The 21,881-nt window shown below is 38.9% G+C and overlaps 1 protein-coding gene across 1 annotated transcript in view; it reads right to left on the bottom strand.

Moving 5' to 3' along the window:
* Nucleotides 1-10,301, bottom strand: part of GRIK3 (glutamate ionotropic receptor kainate type subunit 3) — a 592,020-nt gene extending 581,719 nt beyond the window's left edge. The window contains exon 1 of the mRNA XM_066592013.1: nucleotides 10,073-10,301. Within this exon, the coding sequence (XP_066448110.1) occupies nucleotides 10,073-10,187 (115 nt within the window). The 5' untranslated portion in view covers nucleotides 10,188-10,301. The remainder of the gene's footprint in view (nucleotides 1-10,072) is intronic.
* Between the last annotated feature and the right edge of the window lie 11,580 nt (nucleotides 10,302-21,881).

The following is a 21,881-nucleotide window of genomic DNA, read 5'->3' as shown; positions in this document are numbered from 1 at the left end:
TAAAGTGATTCTGATTTATCCATATAAAGTTTAACTCTTTTAGGAGGATTTTCCTGAAATTTTCTTGGTTGCATTTTCCCGCAAAATACGTGGTTTGTAAAGAGCTTACAACACATCAAAGGGATCTGATTGATGAAAGGTATTAGTCAGAAGTAGAGTACCAAAAAATATCCAAGGCATTACATATACCATGGAACACAGTGGAGACTCTGATCCAGAAGTAGATTTAATTTGGCACAGCAGTGACATTACCAAGAACTGTATGTCTCTCAAAAATTGATGAAAAGGCCAGAGTAAAATTGGTCTGTGAGGCTGCCAAAAGGGGAAAAAAGCAACATTAAAGGAGCTGCAGGAATTTCTGTCAAGTACTGGTTATGCAGTGCATGTGACAACATTCTCCAGTATTCTTCATATGCTTTGGGGCTGTTGTTCTGCCGCTGGAACTAAGGCATTAGTCAAGATGGAGGGAGTTATGAACAGTTGCAAATATCAGTCTATTTTGGCTCAAAACTCTCACGCCTCAACCAAAAAGCTGAAAATGGACAGGAAGTTCTCCTTTCAGCATGACAATGACCCAAAGCATACCTCCAAATCAACCAAAGGATGACTTTGCCAGAAGAAGATCTGAGTTTTGGAGTGGTCCAGCCATAGCCCAGACCTGATTCCCATTGAAGATCTGTGGGTTGACCTGAAGAGGGCAGTACACACAAGATGCTCTCGCAATCTGACAGATTTTGAGCGCTTTTGCAAGGAAGAGTGAGCAAAGATTGTCAAGTCAAGATGTGCCATGCTGACACACGCTTACCCAAAAAGAGTGCTGTCATACAGTCAAAGGTTACATCAAAAAAGTATTAGTTTTAGGGCGTACATACAGTATTTATACAACCACATTATTTTAGTTTTTTTATTTTTCCTCTCTAAAAGACTTCACTTTGTCTTCCAATGGAATTGTACAGATAATAGGTCACATTGAAGGTGAAAATAAAGCTGAAATGATTCATCTTTGTCAGATTTTTTAACATGACACTTTCATAAGGGTGTATAGACTTGTTATATCCACTGTAGATAGGTAGATAGAATTTCTTTAATCCACCTTGAACTCCTGATGGAAATGATTATATCCATCTGCTTAAATAGATGTGAAGATGTAATCAGCCGACAAGATGTTGGCTGGAAACTGATTTTGAAAGGATTTGAGGAAAATGTAGTAAATGCAAGTTAGACAGCATCAGAAGGCCAGAAAGTGGGTCAGGCTTCATTCACACACATTTTTTTTTGCAAATTCATACTTTTTTTGAAAGCAGTTTTTCTGGTCACACATTTTGCATTCATTAATTTTTTCAGGACTTTTTTTCCCCTATCGAGAATCTATTCAAAAGTATCTGATAACAATACCCTATCTAGAGTATGCTGTATTTAAGCTTCTGGCAGAAATAATAGTAAATTAGTTGCCTCAGCCCCTTTTAAGACAAGAAACAGAAAAAAAGGGAAAAAGTTAACATTTTTATTCAAATATAGCGCACAACAATTCATAAGTTCCCCCTTAGTGTGAAACCACTCTCAGAGAGGCCCGGAGACTTGAAAACGATGACTGCAGCAGTATCAGCGGCTGCTAATGAGAGATAAGTAAAGCTGTGAATGCATTGTCCACCTTTGGTGGTGAGTCTACTAGAGGATATTGTGGATTTCACAATACAGTATATTCAGCTCATACTATTCCTCATCAATGCGTAGTCCACCCTTTGCAGTTTTCCAAAGTGATTTTTTTCCCAATGGTCAGAAGCACTTCTTATCTTCTACATTTCACGTTTATCAAAACTGTTAAAAAAATATTTGTAAAAAAAAAAAATTAAATAAATAAATAAAAATAGGAATTTCTATTTATAAATTGAAACCTTATATTTACAAATCAATTTACAGTGAACAGAAACAAATCTATATGTGAAGTTCTGGCCCAAACTACATCTTCTTGTGATTACACCCACAATGGATAGACAAGACCTGCATCTTATATATTAACAGAGAGAACTATTTAAGAATGCTGTAGGTGCAGGGCATTGATCTATACAGTAATGTACAATCACACAATAATCAGTTTACCATTTTCTTGACACTTTCTGGAATGCACAGGAACATTTTTTTCTTGTGACACATACTGTTTAGGTGTAATACCGTACTATGGTTTTCATTTACGACAAATGTTAACAGGTCAGTGGAAAAGTATTGAAGTGTACTGTAGATTCTGGTGTTATATAAAGATAAATGAAGGGTGAGATAATGAATGTTATACAATTGTCTAATGTATAGTCCTTTGTGTTTGGGATTCCTCATCATGTTGAAGATCTCCGCTTGTAGTCAGTGAATAGGGATATTCTTGCTTACATCCAGAGCTAGGAAATTGCTACAGTTGCATTCAGCGTTCATAGTCCTTTGTGAACTAAATACATCGGCAGCAGAAATCTCTCTCTCTTGACAATTTGCTACTATGTATCAGTGCAAATAAAATGTATCAGTCTGTTCATATATCGAATGATCACCTAGACTAGATGTGATTGTAGAAAACCTTTAGCTGTGAGAAGTATTAGACCACTATGCAAATGATTGGTGGAGACTCTTTCCCCGTAAAGGTGCATTTATACAGGCATTTTTTTGTACTTTCTGTGTGTTGCCATATGCTCTTAAATCGCACATGAAAAGAATCCATTATTTTAAATAGGTCTATTTACGCATGCTATTATTCTCTTGCTGCAAGAAAGAAAAATTGCAGCATGTCCTAATTTTGGGAATTCTGTTCAAGAACTGCCCATTGTTCCCTATGGGAGCAATACCCCCCCCCCCCCCAAAAAAAAAAACCAAAAAAAAAAAAACCATCACATTCACATGTGTCATGTGATCACAGTCTGACTACCAGTCTAGAGCTTCCTCTTGTGTGGAGGACTTTCTATGAACTACAGTATTAGATATTAATTTATCAAGACAGCTCTGAGACGCCCTCTTACCAAACTCCACCCTCTTTGCTCCTTCATCACCTATGTACAAAGTTCTGCTGAAAATATAATTTCTGCCCTATATATATATATGACCAGGAAGCAGTGATGTAGTATGTGAGTCTCTTCAATGACTAGCTACAAAGTTATAAAACTCCCCTGATGCACACTACCTGTCTATAATATAATATGTGTATATGCAGAATTTCCAGTGTATTCTTTGAGTTGAGGCTTCATACTGCTCTCCTCTGCCTCCTATCTGTAAGAGCTGATAAGGAGAAACCAATAGGAAACAGGGAAGAGCAAGGTGAAGCTGCATCACCTAGGAATACACTGAGACTGTGCAATGTGAGTTTGGGGACAGAAGTTCTATGTGGCTAATCTATCACTTGCTGTCTTTAGAGAGCACAGCAAGTACAGTCTAATGAGACTCTGCCCCTCTGTCTCTACAAATCCAGAGGCACCACATCAGAGGGGAGGAGGAAACCAAGATGGCAGACAACTCAGAAATGGTACATCAACTAAAACAGGTATAGCTAAGACATTCACAAAAGCCTCTACATTATTTTTTTTTATAATATTAGCCTGTGTTGCACCACATCAGAAACATGCTAGAGTCCTTGTATTAGTAAAAACTGTGCAATCACCCCTTCAGCTACAATTTAAAACTTTTACATTTTTTACCTGTTAATATGAGTTTTGAGCCTTTAAGAAAGCATTAAAGAATCGATAGTGTTGCATGACTACATAAATTTGACTTTGATACAGAAGTAGGGTCAGACAATCACAGCCTATTGGGACCAAGCTATATGTGACCACAACCTTATGCATGAACATCCTGCAATCCTGCATCAATATGCATGTTTCACATGGACCATGGACAGCATGGAGAAGCTCCCACCTGCTGTCTGCTTCTATTGCACTACATGTGCTGTCCTACCTAAGAAGGCATCGACCCTGTAAAACTCCTCAGCTGTATGCTATTTCTTCCATAGTCTTTGTTGACTGTAATTTTTCATCATTGCTACAAACAGGTTTTTTTTGTACAAAATTATTATTTAGGGTTAAGATACAGTATCTCTGATATAGTAGACTTTTCATTTCCGTGAGGATATGAATGTTTAGAGTTTAATCCCGCTCATAGCATTAAATTGCATTCAATTTGTCATCATCAAAAATATTATTTTTAATGTTATTATCCATGTTATTTTAAATTGAGGCTAATGGTGTAGAAAACTATTTTTATGTTTAATTGTACTATAACGTATAATTACATTATAGACGCATTTTAATCATTTAAGATGATCCAAGACTTCTTCCAATAAATGAATGAAAAAAATCCCATTGCAATTAGTATGGTCCTCCTTGAGGGAAAAAGCCTATTTCTGCTCTTACACACGCTAATTTTAACCTTCGACTGCCCTCTACGCTGACATTATTACTGATTCTGCCAGTGCGGGTAGCTTGCAGTCACTGTGTCTCTAGGAGATTCCTGTATACATGTGCTAGTGTAGAGGCAGACAGATCCTGAATGAAAATCAATATGTTTGGGGTTTTTCCAACAAAAAGCAAATGGCTTTAGACAAGTGGTTTAGTGAGCGTCGGGGATACATCACATTTGGGAAATGGATTTTGTACGGAGTACAGAGTCACACTGTTGAAGTTAATTCAGTAAGTATGTGGTTGGTACTTAGTGTTACAGGCCAGTACATATTAATACAGCATGAGGACAGTGCTCAGAAACCATCGAAATTGATACGTCACACCAGTGTATTGAGTGCCTATAGTGTGATTGTTCTTCTTCTTACATCACTTTGTTTAACCTTCCTAGAACCTACATCATTGGCCTTTTCAAATGGGTCACACATTACTATTGTATATCAGTTTAAGTTTTGCCAGTCACATGTATTAAAGAAAATGAAGTCTTCAGCTATTTGTAATAGTAATAGGAAAGAGAATTTCGGATATATTTGGTCCATTATAATTCATCTTTTGATGATTTTTTTAGAAAATGACCTCTTTAGTCCCTACTGCTGTGATCTAAAGTTGCTATGGCCTTGGAGAAGGTGACTATTGAAAGTTACAGAGGCATTTGTATGCTTGGATCTGCAGCATCCTCCTATCTTTCTATTTTCATATTCCGGTTTTCTATTTTCATCAGATTCTTTTTTCCTTGACCTCTTGCATCCGTCACATGCCACTTGCCAACAATTTTGTTGTGCAGTTGTATGCATTTGTTGGGAATAAGCCAAATGGACCTATGCCAAGATTCAAAGCTCTAACATTCTAACTTGGCATTAAGATCAAGTATGTCAGAAGCGTGAATTTAAATGTTCACTCTATAACCACATGCTACATTAATTTCCAACTACAGAAAGAGTGCATGATGGAATGAAACATAATGATGAGTACTAGAGCTGAATACATTGAAGATACATTATCAACAGTGTTTCACGTCTAAAATAAAGGGATTTCATCCTAACTGATCCACATATTAAGTGAAGCCGCTTAGTCAATAGTATGGAAATTACCACAAATAACTGCCCAGCAAAAGGAAGAAAACTGTAGCTGCCATTTATGGGGTCATTCTAAAAGCATAGAAACACATTTTTAGTCTGCCAACCAGAAATCCCCACTAAATGTATATATATATATATATATATATATATATATATATTTTTTTTTTTTTTTTCTTTTAAGAAAACAAAAAGCTACTCAAACCTATCCAATACATCAAGACCAATGTTTGACTTCCTTTGTCACTTACAAAGTCAATCATTGTTCCATCCATGATGGCAAATAAAATACATTCCTACCCTTGGAGAATAGAAGAATTGTGCCCCATTTGTTTTCAGATGTTCTATATCCAGTAACCTTTCAGTAGTGTCACTCACTTATTTCCCAGGCAACCTTCCATTATGCCGCATGACGTATTTATGATTTTTCTGTCTGTTTTGTCAGCCACCAGATGGCAACACTGAGGATAAGGAATCCATTGTTTTATCACCATTCATTCTCACAGTCTCGAGTCCAATACATTCTTTGAGGCCTGTTAAAGTCTTAGGTTGTAATCAAATTACGCCTTATATACAGTGACCAAATAAAAGCAGTAATGTGAATTTAGGATATTAGTTTTAATATGCCGATTATAAAGGCAATGGTATACTAAGTTCTGTTAAATGCTTTAGTAGCAATCCATGTTTAACGTCACATAATGTGTGAACCAGGGGTTTCAAGGCTTTACTGTGCTGTCTGCTTCTAGCCAGGCTTTACCTTACTTTTATGTTTGTAGTCTTTGTCAGAATGCTGATCATTTTGCAACTTTTAATTGGTTGCCAAAACTAATGATCACACAGGGTGAGGAAGGTGAACATCAAAAGCTCAGCTACTGTGTATCCTGACAGCGGTCTTTTATATGTTGGGTGATCTCATAGCAGTGTGTAGGCCACCTGGTGTTACCCATTTCATAGCGAGAAAGTGCTTCATTTTATTTGTAAGCCTGCAGCTCCTATGTAGAATTGGTGGTCGAAATGTACAAGACATAATATAGTTGATATGTAACAACTAATGTGGTAAGATAAGGAATATTTCAATAGGGATTGAAGTATCTTGGAAATATTAGATAGAAATAATTACCTTAAGGTTCCTATAACAAGGAAGACACTATCTTAAAATTAAAATTTTTACAGGGCTTTATACTGCGTCAGCTATTGGTACCCATTGAGCTTCCCGTATTTTTTTTCTTTTTAATTACATTTTGAATTGAGAACACAATGTAAAGTACAGAATCAATTGATATATAAAATCTGTGTATGGTAAGATAGATAGATACAGAATTTCTCTTTATCCCCTCTTTTCTATGATCCTTTCAATTGTGCGCCTTATACTGAACATTAACCCTTTATCAACTAATAATTCCAATATTATCACCAGGATGGTACTTAAGCTCATCTATGAACATAATAAAGAACAAGAGAATTGCCAGAGGAGCAAAAGGCTTGGTTGTAAAGACAATGTTTATGGTAGGTATTAAAGAAAAAGCAATATACCAGATAATACTGTCTGGATAGAGGAAGCCAGATTGGAGAAATGAGCCCTGAAATCTCAAAAGCAGGAATTAACGGTCATTAAATGGAAATAATGATAAGCAGCAAATAATATGAAAGTGTGAACAAGTCTGACTTCTTTCTCCATGAAATGGGGAATGCTATGAGTTCTACTGTAGATTATAGTTAATAATAAGAAATAAGGACAAAGAGCCGTGTATGTAGAGGGCATTGCTCAAAAGTTTTAGCTCAGAACAGGCTTCAGATTATATATAAACAGTATGAAAGACTACAGTAAATGTGTTTTTGGTGTGACTGCTAAACTCCACAGGTTGAGATGTCACAATGTACCACATCCATCAGGGATCTTAGCTACAGCTTTGCTTTGATATGTCACAGCTTGCAAAAGTCCAAAGACAAGACAGTCATGAACACAATCCAATTTCTCACAACTAAATAAATAATACAGTTTAGTATTGTAGAAGTATATATATGGGGATACTATATTGGCGGTATAGATATGGAGATATTGTCCAGTATGGCTATAGGTCAGTGTTAGTGTTAGTTACTGTTTAATGACTTCTCTGTAATGCCAGTACCATTAATAAACCCCAATGTCTACATATGTGTATGTTACTTTATTATTGTAGCAGCCTAAATATCTTTAGCTGCCTTTGAATACCCCCAAATTTTGTCTTTAGGAAATTATGATTGCAGCAACATGTATGGCCTTTGGATATGCAGTATTATAAACCACAATGAAGAATATCAGGACTTCTATCCTTTGATAACATCTAGCATTTGTTTATTTTTTATTTCATACTTGGTGTACACTTTTAATGTTTTCATTGAGCTTACACATTGCTATGTAATAGTAATATGGACTGAAGACTGATCAGTTATCCTGCGCTGTTTAAAGAGTAAGCAACAATGTTAACCCTATTTGATCTTTGACCTACTTGGTGAATCTAAGTAACTATAAGCCTAAAGCATTCAGTTGATCATCTATCAGAACTCAGTCATGTTATTATATGACCATCATGCTAAATCATGCAATAATGAATCACTGACCCTGATTTTACTGATTTGGTCAACAAATTATGAATTTATATGCTACGAGTCAAGGCACTACTGCATTAATAGGATCAACTCAAGATGTAGAAATTAAGAACATATATATATAGATATATGTAGGGAGTCTACATATCTAGAAGGAAATCTTGTATTATCCGAGGAAAATATACCCCTATTCTGTTATTGCCCTGTCCTGCCGCAGCGAGAGACTTCACATAAAATCCAACACATCCCATTTTGCAGTGGGCTTCTTACTTAACTATAAGGGTAGGACTCGAAATTATTGAGTGATTATTTGCATTTATTATAAGCTGTTATACCGACAGGTTGTCTCAAATTTGTTCTGGTTCAGTAAATAACCCTTCCATGGACTGTTAAAAAAAGCTCATCAGCCTTAGCTGTGGGCTAAACACAGTATTGGTTGCTTAAGACGTGTGCTATGTTCTTTTTGTTTCCCTTATTTCTGGGTTACTTCACAGGTCACTCCAGCACTCTCTATCTTGTGTTGCAGTACATTCATTGTAGGAAACTCTCAGCAAAGTGTCAAAGGCATTGACTTTAGAAAATATGTTAATAAATTCCTTACAAAGCATATCACCTGCTCCTTAGACTCACTGAAACAGCTTTCCTTCCAACGATGGAAAAGACATAAAAATGTATTGTCTAAGATCAAATCTATTCCATAAACAGAAGACCACTGCAGAATGGCAAAACTATGGAAAGATTCTTGCTAAATAGGAACCTTATGATGATTAAGTGTTCTAACAGACTCAAAAATATTTTCATTTCACAAATACAACATAGGATGAAATAAAGAATCTACTCAGATACAGAGAAATTCACAATGAAGCCTTATAAGCCCAGCAGCATTTAACCCTTTCACCCATTTCTCTATTAATATTTACCATACGAAGACATAATATAAGGGGCACTACACAACATGTAGATCACCTACATTGCTTTGTTCATCGGTTCCTTGGGCCAATTGGGCCAACTGCTTTCATTAAAATTACTGATGGCTATCACACAAAACCTTCATCATAAGTTGTCAGGAGAAGGTAGGAAAGTCCTATCTCAGTGCCTAATAAAATGCAGATGTTAACCTAATTTGGTAGAGCCTGTCCTTGGGGAACAAGGAGATTAATAGACACCCAAGGTCAATAAATGAAGACAGCACAGTCCATAACCTTAATAGGATTATGAGCAGGAAAGCTTCCTGCATCCTACTTTGCTTCTTTCCTAGCAGATTAACTTTGTGTTATTCATCTAGAAACAGCTAACAATTGCATGACTTATCCCAGACTATCACAGTTCTCTGTACACACTAAAGAGACAGCACTAAGAATAGGATTCACTGCTGATCTGAAACATTGCTTAGGATAATGGGTAGAACCATTACCAATGTTTAGAGGCTATACATCTGCATATAGAAAGCTGTGACATAATATCAAACCGAATGACTGTACTGGGTGATCCACATCCCAATTTACGTACTGTATTCTAACTGAATGCTAACCCTACCCTTTATGTACCAGGTGGCCCAATGTACAGGTACCTGGTTTATTCTGTAGCTCTATAACTTTTAGGAGAGCATTGCTTTAACTGCTATAAAAATGATTTAAGTGACTATTATACATATCCACCTGCATGCAGATATACAGGCACAGTTACATCCCATATCAATGTCCTCAGGGAGCTCTCATATAAAGTCTGCAGTCAGGGAAAGATGCAGTAAAATAAGTATAGTCAAATGGCAGGAAAATGTACTGGATACTTGCGAATCCTAGAATGCCCATTTCCCTGAGTAAGTGACCATTTCAATTTGGAGTTTACATTATGCAATCAGAAGGGATTCACAGGCAGTTAACCCCTTCACTGACACAGCACTGAGTGACATTTTGCAGCTGATGCTCACCAAAGGGCAATCAAGAAATAAGTGACAGAAAAAAAGCATGCAGGACTTACCTATTCGAATAACATGTGGCATTCCTTGACATTCCTGAAGCCAGAAGATGTAGCAGAGCAAAATTGCCCAGCATTCTAAAACCATACTCCTAAAAGAGAGCCAGTAATGTGTCATTGTTAGAAACAAAATCCCCCTGAAGTTAAGTTAATATGGGATTCCCTGGGACTTCCTTCTTGGTTTTAAGATTCCAGTGATAGCCCAAGACAGTCACAGTTGAATGCCTCTGCACTGCACATGTTAGCAGACTATCCCCCAAGCCTGAGCAGCCAAAATCAAAGGTTAGACGATGTTTGTCCTAACCACAAAAAAAGCTTCCCTGTTTATGTGTTCTCCACTGGTTTCTGCTTCTCCCAGTCCCATTCACCTGCTGGAGACTAGATGCTTAGATGCAGTCCTCATTGATGCTATCAACTGGTCCTTAGCAAAGCTGTGGAGTGGAATCCCAGACATAGAGATCAGGAGCTCCCTGGGGCTTGGGAAGAAGGAAAGACAGATGCAGCAAAAGCCACCCTGCAGTTGAAGGAAAAAAATATATTCCGGTCTCTGGCTTCAGAGATTTAGCACAAGTGAGAGAATTGGACTGACAAAGGCAGACACACTCAGGCAGCCTGCCTGCTCCACATGCAAAGCAGCTACCATCTCATGACTGTGATTTGTTCAGTGGGAGAATACAATTCATTGCACTTCTGTGTAGTCTTTAGGGGTGGATGGGTGGACTGAAAATAGAGACAAACAAGAGGGCGAAGCTGGTTTACAAGTGATATCTTGGACATTCAGAAATAGGGGTGTCAGGATTGAATTCACACAGGGTGGCTTCCAGAGACTCACGCCTTTCGGCAATGAAGCTACTTATTTGGAGTGGGTAACCTGCCAGCATTTGCTTGGCATTAACATTGTGTTTTTTTCCTGCCTTAGTGACACTTGCAGAGAAAAATGAATCTTTAGTTTTGCAGGTGCTGAGGAAGGTGGGGTTTATTGTTTCTTCTGATTCTTATTCATCAGCATAGGGATTTCACTCTGCATCTAGAAAAGTGCTTTATCTGATTGTAAATAGCAGCATTAATATTACAATGACATTTCTCACTGATTATTGTAATAGGACACAATGTTTTATGCTCTACATTAGAATGTGATAAACTCACAATGGAATATTAGAAAAAACAAACTTGAAATATGTCCTGTGTAGCAAACTGCATACAGAATATAAAACAAACCATGAATGTAACCACATTCCCAAGATGCCGACTATTTTTACATGGGAAAAACACAAATGTGTGGATAACAGCAAATGATTCTGCTCTCGAGTAGGGGGCTCAGCAGTAATAGAAAATGATCATTGCAAAACTGTATATATGCAATAACTGCGCATATAAATACCCATATGACCAGGAATCAATGGCCATTGTCATTCCATGCAGAAATGAATGCCTTTCATAAGAAACAACTTTTAGACCCCAGTGAAAACTCTTTACTGTAATACAAATAGATATGTTTTTTTTATTTTTTATTACCCTTTATAACAGATGGTGAGAAGGCAGATAGATTCCCTGTGATGTGAAACCTGGTGTCTTCCTTTTTGCGTATATGATGGAGATGAAAATAAGTTTAACTCATACTATGCTGTTGGGCATTTTTAACAGATCACACATTTGCACTTTTCCACTAGTGCCCTATGTGATGCAAAAGAAAGAAATAACTGGCAGCCACGGTTATTTCATTTACCATTGATGATCTTGATACAGAAAAATAGCACATGTGCGGAACTAATATGATCATATGCAGTCAAATGTGCTCATAGAGTTTTAGGGCGCCATGACAAGGCAAACGTTTGGGTTTCTCTTCTGCAGTTAAATTGCATTCATAAATTTGACCAAAGGGGGGTAATTCAAGATCAATACAGAGGAGTGCCAAATAATGGCCCCAAGAAAGAGCATGAAAGCTAGTCTGAATATAATCCATGCCATGATTACAAATAAAGACAGCTCGGAGAGTTGCTGATTGTTGTTGGAACCTGAATCATGCTACAGGTACATGAAAGGATGGTGGGGATGATGAGAGAAACAAATTAACACTTTCCAATCCACTGTCTGACCTCTGAAGACATTATGATTTAAGGCTTTACAGCTCCGATGTTGGAAGAAGTCCGTCGGGGTTCTCTTACTGTATATTGCCAGCCTCTCTGCTATCGGATCCTATCCAACGTGTCACCTCATGCAGTACTGGCTTTAGCCAGCATATAGCGCCATTGTATAACTGAGGAGAAAGAGTAAGCCCCCTAGGAAAACCAGGATACAAACTGGATTGGAAAGGGTTAATAGTTAGAGATGAGCGAACGTACTCGTAATGAGTACTTACGCACCCGAGTACCGCCATTTTCGAGTACTTCAGTACTCGCGTGTAAAGATTCCGGGGGCGCCGGGGGGTGGGGAGAGGCGCGGCGGGTAGCAGCGGGGAACAGGGGGGAGCCCTCTCTCTCTCCCTCTCCCCCCCACTCCCCGCTGCAACCCCCCGCGCCGCCACGGCGCCCCCCGAATTTTTTTGCCCGAGTACGGAAGTACTCGAAAATCGCGGTATTCGGGCGAAAAAGGGGCGGGGCCGAGCACGTTCGCTCATCTCTATTAATAGTATGTACTTTGTTTTCAATATGGACCTTAGAGTTTAACAGGGAAGGCGAGGGTGGCAAGGTACAATTAAATGAAGGATTGTCCATCAGATAGCTGCCATGTAAAACTTCAGGAACTGAAAATGAGGAACAGGGGGTGTTTTCTAAAACCCAGGACTTGTGAACCAAAAAGCTTGTCCAACCCTCTTCTTATTTGTCAATCACATAGCAGTGTTCTCCACCATTCTTTCAGCCAAAAGAGAAGCAAAAGGTAGCTCATATGGAACTTTAGATGGGAACATGAGGATCTACAGTGGTCATTGTTTCTTAATCAACTTTGTAAGCCCAGTCTTTTATATCAGTATTGGTCAACATTTGTTTCTGCGTCTTCCTCAAAAGAAGGAACATCTATCACATCAATAATCAGTAGCTACTTCTTAATTTCATCATTTTCTACATTGTGATGTACAAAGGGATCATTTTCACTGGTTTCAAATTATTCCAAGATAAGTGGCACAAGAAGACTAGCTCTGGGGGAAAAAAAAACTTGTGTTACTCGCTGTGCCGACTGAGTATTACTTGTTTTTGCCTTTCGGAGCTGGTCATCTTGTGCCATTTGTCTTGGCATAACTCAACAGAGGTGAAAAGACAATCAAGGACATATCTCATTAAACAACAATCCCACAACTAAAGGAATAGACTTGATGGTAGGAAACCTTGTTTGTCACTAAATATAGTACAAGTATAAAAGTTATCAAGCTGAAAGACGAATGTGAGAGAGTAAAAATCATGTTTTATGCTCTAGGTTGCTTAATGTACTAATGTACTATGTATAAGTCTATCTTCTGAAGTTTTCTTTTGGAACCTGAATTTGTTGCATGACTTGTAATAGGTCATGGAAGGCATTATATAAACATTTTTAGGAATGCTGGTACAAAGAGGGTTAAGAGAAAAGAAACGAGCAATTAAAGCAATTTCCTTTACCTAGTCTAGACCTGACAGTTTCTGGAGATGACGGTTTTGGCCACTGCAGCATGAAACTTTTCAATTAAACTGTCAGTTTGGAGAAGAGAGAGAGATGTCCCACCTCAGACCACATTCCACATCAGCGCTGCAAGTGGAGAGGGCAGAGGTACTGATGGGCTGAGACAGCACACGGGGGATATGAGGGCAGCTATTTATATCTATATCGCTATTATACAAGATCACAGTCTAATAGCAATCACATGTGCAGATAATGGAGCGTAGCATTACTGTATTAACCTGGTTCCATTTGTGTAACTGGAACAATGTTACTACTATTAGCCAACTAACCATCAAGATGCATAATCAAGCAGACAGTAAAGAATGCCTTCATGGAATGGCACAAATGCCATTTAACCCTTTCACTTAAGATTTTATTCTTTTTTGGGGTTTTTTTCCATTTAAAATTTTGCTGTTCTGTTCCAAAAAATATCCAATGTTTGTAATCAAACAAGCAAATCAGTTATTAAAATTAATAAAAAGGTCAATTTTCCTTATGTTATGCTGACATTTTCATGCATGGGCCGGTTGTATTGAGAAAAGCAACATTCTAGACAAAACTCATAGGCCTCTCATTAGCCAAGCCAGGATCCTACTGCATACTTTTAAGGGGCAAAAACCCAGAAACAGCTGTCTGTGTATGGATTTGGCTTGGTTTTCAATTCCCAATCATTGCTCTACGAAACTGTATAAAGGGTCAAGCATTGATTTAAAGAAATGCTGCCATCCAATAGGTGGTGCTGCAGAGGTATTGTTCCATTTTACTTATTTGCATATTACCCAGAGGAGCATGGATGGCCTTATAAGTCTCCTCACTTACCTTCTCCAGACAAAACAGTAAACAATAGGTAGCACTCCAGACGGTGGATATCTTTAAAGTAGATAAATTGATAGAAAGAGAAAAAGACTCACCCAACGTTACTGGATAGCCCCTAAGGGTACCGGTACGTCAAAATCCAGAGTAGTGTATATCGCTAGTAGGTCCCAGGGTAACTCCAGATGGTCAGAATCCAATACACCGGTCAATTATGGCATCCAACAGGAGAGCGTCATGGTATAGTTCCGGGCATATGAAAATACCGGGAAAATGGGAATGAGTATAGGTGGTAAAAGTTACCAGTGCTCCAGTGTATGTTTAAAGGTAAGTAGAGTATATACAAGACTTACTTTACAGGGGTGCCTTGTCCTCAAGCTTGAAGAAGGCTTGCCTTAAAGCCGAAACGCGTTGCATCTGGATCAATAAATTGTTGAACATACTCTTTTGCCATGTCTGCGATATTACATGCTATCTGGTATTCAATGATGCAGAGGACAAGGCACCCCTGTAAAGTAAGTCTTGTATATACTCTCTTTACCTTTAAACATACACCAGAGCGCTGGTAACTTTTACCACCTATAATCACTCCAGACAAAACTGTACTCTGCCAATTCCTGGGGTGGGGGGTGCATGGCACAGGGATTCTCTCTTTGCTGCTTCTTGACTTTTGGCACCTGTAAAATAGTGTTATTATTTTTGCACAGAGTAGAAGACTCTTTGCATGCATTACACTGCTTGTTAATTATGCTTTTGCAGTAGTTTAGAATACACTATGACTTAAAACATAGACTTGTAGAGAATGACTGAACCCCACTTTCTTCTGGTATTTATGCATACATACGGATGCAGTACACTTCATACCTAGCTTTCTATGATTTTCTTACTGGTACAGTATTAGCATGAATTAAATGTTATCTTACTTCACATTGTGATACTTGGCCTGTTTCATGGATCCAGGTCACATCACAATGTTCCATATGTACTGAGTGTTACCATTTAACTGTCTTAGGGCAAAAACACATGGGGCATGTGCTAATAGGCTCGCCACTACAGAGTGTAGTAGTATATGAACCAGGTTTTTTTTCTTTTTCAGACTATTCAAACTCTGCACTAGTGCGTGCGAGTTGGAAAAAGAAGTGGAAGATAGGTCCTGCCCTATCTTTTTCGCACACAGCATTAATGCTCGAGAATCCCGATAGGGAAAGCAAAACCATTGTAATCAATGGTTTTGTTTAGTCCCGTTATGCGACCATGATTTTCAGGGCTGCATAACAGGGCTAAAACACGCCCATCTGTTTCAGCCCTTACCTGCAAAGACCAAATAAATGAAATGCTTGGTGTAATCTTCCACCTATCCCAACTTCATTGTGTGCAAAATACATTTCCCAGTGAAAACTGTTGTGTGTTTCCTTCCGCATCCCAGCTACAAGCCTCTATTTTCCTTGCAGCATTTTACAGGAACATTTTACTCGTTTCTTGCAGCATCCATATTTTTTCCCATCCTGCTGCTGTCAGCCCCTGGCCTTGTGCTGAAGAAGCTACTAATCTGCAGAACATCTTCATAAAATTAGAACTGGTCTTTTCCCATTAACCTGAATTTATAGTTCAAACTACGGAAGAAAGATAAAAAAAAGCTTTATCAGCTTGAGTTTTACTTATTTTAATGATTTCTATCCCCCCACACCTCCTTTTTGCAATAAAGGGATGGATAATGAGTGTGTGTCATGAACAAGTGCCAATTGCAGCTATATATTAGTAGATTCTTCCTTGCATATGACAAAGCTCCTCCGATCACCCTTGTTCTGTTGGTCACCTTGGAAGTCCAAGAACACATACAGTATATGTCTACAGATGTGGCAAGCTGCAAACTAATGCCAAGGCGTGCCATGTTAACGCTGTAGAGCTCCTCACCACTCAAGGTAACAGGTATCTGCAGGCTACATTAGTGTGTCAGTGGCTGTGAATATCTATCTATCTATCTATCTATCTATCTATTCTATCTATCTATCTATCTATCTATCTATCTATCTATCTATCTATCTATCTATCTATCTATCTATCTATCTATCTATCTATCTATTTATCTATCTGTCATTCTTAAACTACTGAGATGTCCGGCAGTTGTTAGTAGTTTGTTTTGGCAAAAGAGATTACATGCCGCTAATCTCTGGTTAGCAACATCATTGACTTGGTGATTTTAATGTTTTACTGAGTTCAAGAGGCAAGCTGGAAGGTAAATAGGGGTCTTTTAAAAGGAACCTGTCACCTACCTAAAGCACCATAAACTAACTTATGGTTCTGTTAGGGGTGGGTGACAGGAAGCTGGGTAATGTATTTTCATACTCACCCGATCCTGGTTCCCACGGTGCCCGCCTGTGTAGTCCATGCATCGGCTGAAAATATGACACTCCTCAGAGTCCTGTGTGCGCGAATAGACTTCTATAGGAGAGAGCGTGCACAGGCAGCAGACAGGTTTCCTTTAACATTTTTTGTCATGGACTATGATCAATGATGAGGCTGAGGCATCACTACGTATTAGCTGGTGAGGTCTCAGTAGTAGATGGAGAACCCTTGATTTAGAGGCACCAATGAAAGCTCTGTAACAGAATGTCTATTAAAGTACCAATCGCCTTATATGTTTCAAATACCTTTTTGGCAACCCTGTCTTCTATCTATCTATCTATCTATCTATCTATCTATCTATCTATCTATCTATCTCCTATCTATCTATCTATCTATCTATCTATCTATCTATCTATCTATCTATCTATCTCCTATCTATCTAGCTATCTAACTATCTATTTCATATCTATCTATCTATCTCATAACTATCTATCTCTTATCTTTCTATCTATCTCATATCTATCTATCTATCTATCTATCTATCTATCTATCTATCTATCTATCTATCTATCTATCTATCTATCTATCTTTCTATCTATCTCATATCTATCTATCTGTCTATCTATCTATCTAATATCTATCCCTATCTATCTATCTATCTATCTATCTATCTATCTATCTATCTATCTATCTCATATCTATCTATCTATCTATCTATCTATCTATCTATCTAATAATTATCTATCTCCTAACTTTCTATTTATCTATCTCTTATATATCCATCTTTTATGTATCTAGAAATACTGTGTATGTACAGTATATATATAACAGATTCACAATATACTGCATAGATATAGTACAAAAAAGGCATCTGTCTGTAACCCTGCAATCCTATACATCCGCTGTGTACATGCATCTTTCTATTCTGTTCGTGTATAGAAGGCTGACTTATAGACGATATCACTAATATTATTACTATACGCTTGTATGCTTTTTCACACAATTGCAGTTACGGACTGAACACAAGATATTCTTAAGTCGTGACTGCCCTCTACTGAGATATATGCATGTGGCTGCTAATGAAATTTGCTTTATGAAGTGCCGTTCCCAAGAGTACTGGACTCATGAGAACAAAAATGGTATTTTTTTTTCTTTTATAGCTCATTCAATTCAGTTTTATCTTTTAATGCTCAACAATTAAGTTAAAAGAATGCAATTCATGTAAGACAACTAGAAAAAGGATCACATATCAATCGTATCATGAGTGCAACATATGTATTTTAATACTAAGCACCGGAACCTGTAAAAATGGGAAAATTCAAAGGTACATGCACATGGATGTTTTTTCTGTTTGATTCTCAGACCGAAAAATCGGTCTGAATATCGGATGGAAATAGCAGCCATTCAATGAAATGGGTGTACAGAGGCAAATAGTCCAAGTAAAAAAAATTGCGACATATCTTATTTTTATCCAAAACTTGGATGAAAATAGTACATGTTAATGTACAGTGTCCCGCCCATTGAACAGCACACCGACAGGATGGCCATATGCTGTCCGAACCAAGTTGCGACCTAGAATCCAGGGTGCAGTTTTTAAGACGTTCCATTATACCTGAGGAAGGACACTGTGAGGTCCGAAAGCTCGCTATAACATCATGTATTTTTGTTAGCCATTAAAAGGATATTATATCTACAAGATTACATGGTTTCTCTCACTGAGAACAATCACACTTTGCTCTACTGGCTAACACAGTACTAAACTTTTTTTTCCTGTTTATGTACTCTAATAAATATCACTGCCATATTTACTAATAGGTTGTAAATCTGCATGGTGCACTACATGTACTCCGTGGTCAGAAAGGTTGTACAAAGAGATGGAGGAAGAGAAGGAAGAGGGAACAAACACTGATGAAACATGGACCAGCACTTTCTGTTTCATGCCCCACCTACAGGACATTGACTCAATGTGCTGTTAACAATATGTAATGGCCCTGGCTTACTGGACCATGTGCCTGTGGTCAGGTGCACCCCAACAATGGCAGTGGTCTGCAACACTCACATGGCAGTGCAGGGCAGGGACAGCTTTTTAAGCAAAGAAATGGTGGCTGGGCATCTGTTACTGCGGGTTAGCATGGAGCATCATGTTGTGGAAGGCGGCTGTGTCCACAACCTGAAGAGTAGCATTTCCATTGCAAACAGCTGTACAAAGCTTGTGTTCAGTTTCTGCGCTCATAAATCATTGGGTGGCATTTTTTTTTCATTCCTATACCTGGGAAATAGAGGGCTGGCTGCTGACTTGGGGTACTCTGGAATATGGGGTAGATGTTAATTTTGGTGAAGGTGGTGGTGGCTCAACTTGTCCTGCCCATTTCCCACTCCTGGCTCTGAAGCCTGTAGCCCAGTTATTTGTGTGATAAATCACACAGACGGTTTCCATTGCGGTAAACAGAAGCCGTCCGTCCCACGATACTCCGTGCTGTGGGCACAGATGAAATATCGCAGGCTTCTGCATCATACCTCAGCATCCATACATCATGCGCTGCACTGGGCATGCTCGCTGGCCGACACTCTCACAGCGGATTCGGACAGGTGAGTATGGAGTCTCTAGGGGGACTGATTCCGCTGTGAGATTTCACAAGCAGAATCCTACCCAGCCGTGGGAATGAGCCCTAAGGGTGAATGCCCACAGAAGGATTTGCACCGCGTTTCCCGTGGCAGAAATCACCACGTGAATTCTGCAATGGCAAGGTTCTATTGAAGCTAATAGCTTTCTGCCTGCCACGGATTTCCTCAAGCGGGAAAAAAATCACAGTATGTTCTATCTTACCGCAGATTTACGCTGTGGGATGGCTCCATTGATATCAAGAAATGGAGACCATGGAAATTAGTGTGGAAAAACGGGATTTCTTGCTGGCACTTCTTGAATCACGGTACTCCCGCAGCGTAAATCCATGGGTGTATTCCGCAACGCTCGTGGGCATAGGCTATGCTGTCTCACATCCTTTGCCTCTTCCCCCTCCCCCGGCAAGCTGCTATGATGACTCTCCCTACCTCTCCATGTTAGATTAACTAACTCATCTGCTTAGACCTCTTCTTCATCGTCTTTCTCCTGCTGAGTGCACTCTGTGTTGCAATGAGCACTTCTGCATCTCTCTGAGTATCAATTGCCTGTGGAGGGCTGAGGGCGCACTGACCCACTCTCACCCTTCTCTTGGGAGAGAAAAAATAATTGGGCATCAGTGCATACAACGTCTTGGTCTTCTTCCTCTAGTTGTTTGCACTGGCCGGTTGACATCCATAATGGCACCGTCTTATTTTTGCCCAATTCTTGGATTGTAATAGTACATGCCAATGTACAGTGTCTCACACATTGAACAGCACACCAACCAGATGGCTGTACGCTGTCCAAACCAAGTTACGCCGAAGAATCTGGGGTGTAATTTTTTACACGTTCATGTTTATGCACTCTAATAAATATCACTGACATATTTACTAAATGCATCTCCTCTTTTTCTAGGAATCACACATGCAGGTTTTGTGGCCATTTTTAATGTAGCATTTTTGAGCCAAATTCAGGGGTGCAAAAATCACAGAAAGCAGCCATATACTTCCAAAAGTACTGATACAAGAGGGTAAGTAGAAGCATCACATCCCTCAACATGCAGACAGTCAAAATGCTGAATAGGGGAGTATTGTATAGATGCTTCTACGTGCTCTGTTGAATCAGTACTTTCTGTGATTTTTCTGTATATCCCTTTTTTCAGAGATTTTAAAGTGATGTTAGCATAGGAACTCACAAGAGAAAGAGGACCCTTGACTTGAACCTGTGTATTTTGGCCAAAATTTTAACCAATACTTCGTATTTATTGGTATTTACTAGTACATGTCAGTAACATGCAGTGCAGCTTTGAATGCTGGCGGTGCCAGTGCCAGTGTGGTTCACCTATAAGGTGCAGGGCAACCTGCTAGATTGAAACATGGCGTCAACGATAGGTTGTATATCTGCATGGTGCACTACATGTTCTGTGTTATATGACACTCTTAGTATGCTTCAAGTGCAAGCATAGTACTAAATTCAGGTATGGATCTAAAAAGAAGGAAATGTACTGTATAAGACTGTCTTCTTCCTCAGGTTGTTTGCACAGCCCGATTGACATCCATAAATCTGAATTTTCAAACAGCACCTCAGACTTTTCTGTGTTGACTGCTTCGGGGTGTGAGGGGGATTTGGCATGGGGTGAAGTAGAGGGTGGATGTTCAAGGCCGACTGGTGCAGACTGACTGCTGTGTGGATGTGATTGGGAGGAAGAAAAGTGGGTGGTACTTAAGGAATGCTGTGTTATCCATTTTATGACATGTTCTGTGTGCTGTGGATGTAATGCACAGGAGAACTATTACCTTGCCTCCTGTAGAACATGGAGCTGTTGCTTCAGTGGGAACCACTTGAAGTGCCAACTTAGCTCGTACTCTACCACCTACACCACCACCACTGACACAACCCCTACTAATTGCTTTCTTCATCTTTACTTTTTTTTTTTTTTTTTATGTAGTTACATAGTATGTTAGACTGAAAAAAGACTAATGTCCATCCAGTTTAGCCTGTTTCCATCCCCCATGTTGATTCACAGGAAGGCAAAAAAAAACAACAAAGAGGTAGAAGCCATTTTACCCCATTTGGGGGGGGGGGGGGGAAATACTTACCACCTCTATAATGGCAGTCAGAATAATTTATTGGATCAACACTCTTCAGGGAAAAGTTTCTTACCGAAACCAAGTCCGGCAGTCAGAAAATCCCCGGATCAACAACCCTTCTGACTATTTAATATCAATACCCTGTAATATCATAGTGCTCTAAAAAGACATCTAGTCCTCTCTTAAACTATTCTATGGATTTTGCTATCACCATGTCCTCAGGCAGAGATTTCCACAGTCTAACTGCTCTTACAGTAAAGAACCCCCTTCTGTGTTGTTGATGAAACTTGCTTTCTTCTAGACGTAGATAATGCCCTCTTGTTACCATCAC

This window comes from Eleutherodactylus coqui, chromosome 1 (genome assembly GCF_035609145.1).
Source record: "Eleutherodactylus coqui strain aEleCoq1 chromosome 1, aEleCoq1.hap1, whole genome shotgun sequence".
Lineage (NCBI taxonomy): Eukaryota > Metazoa > Chordata > Amphibia > Anura > Eleutherodactylidae > Eleutherodactylus > Eleutherodactylus coqui.
The sequence above is the reverse complement of the archived record's forward strand: the minus strand, read 5'-3'. Positions and strand labels throughout refer to the sequence as shown.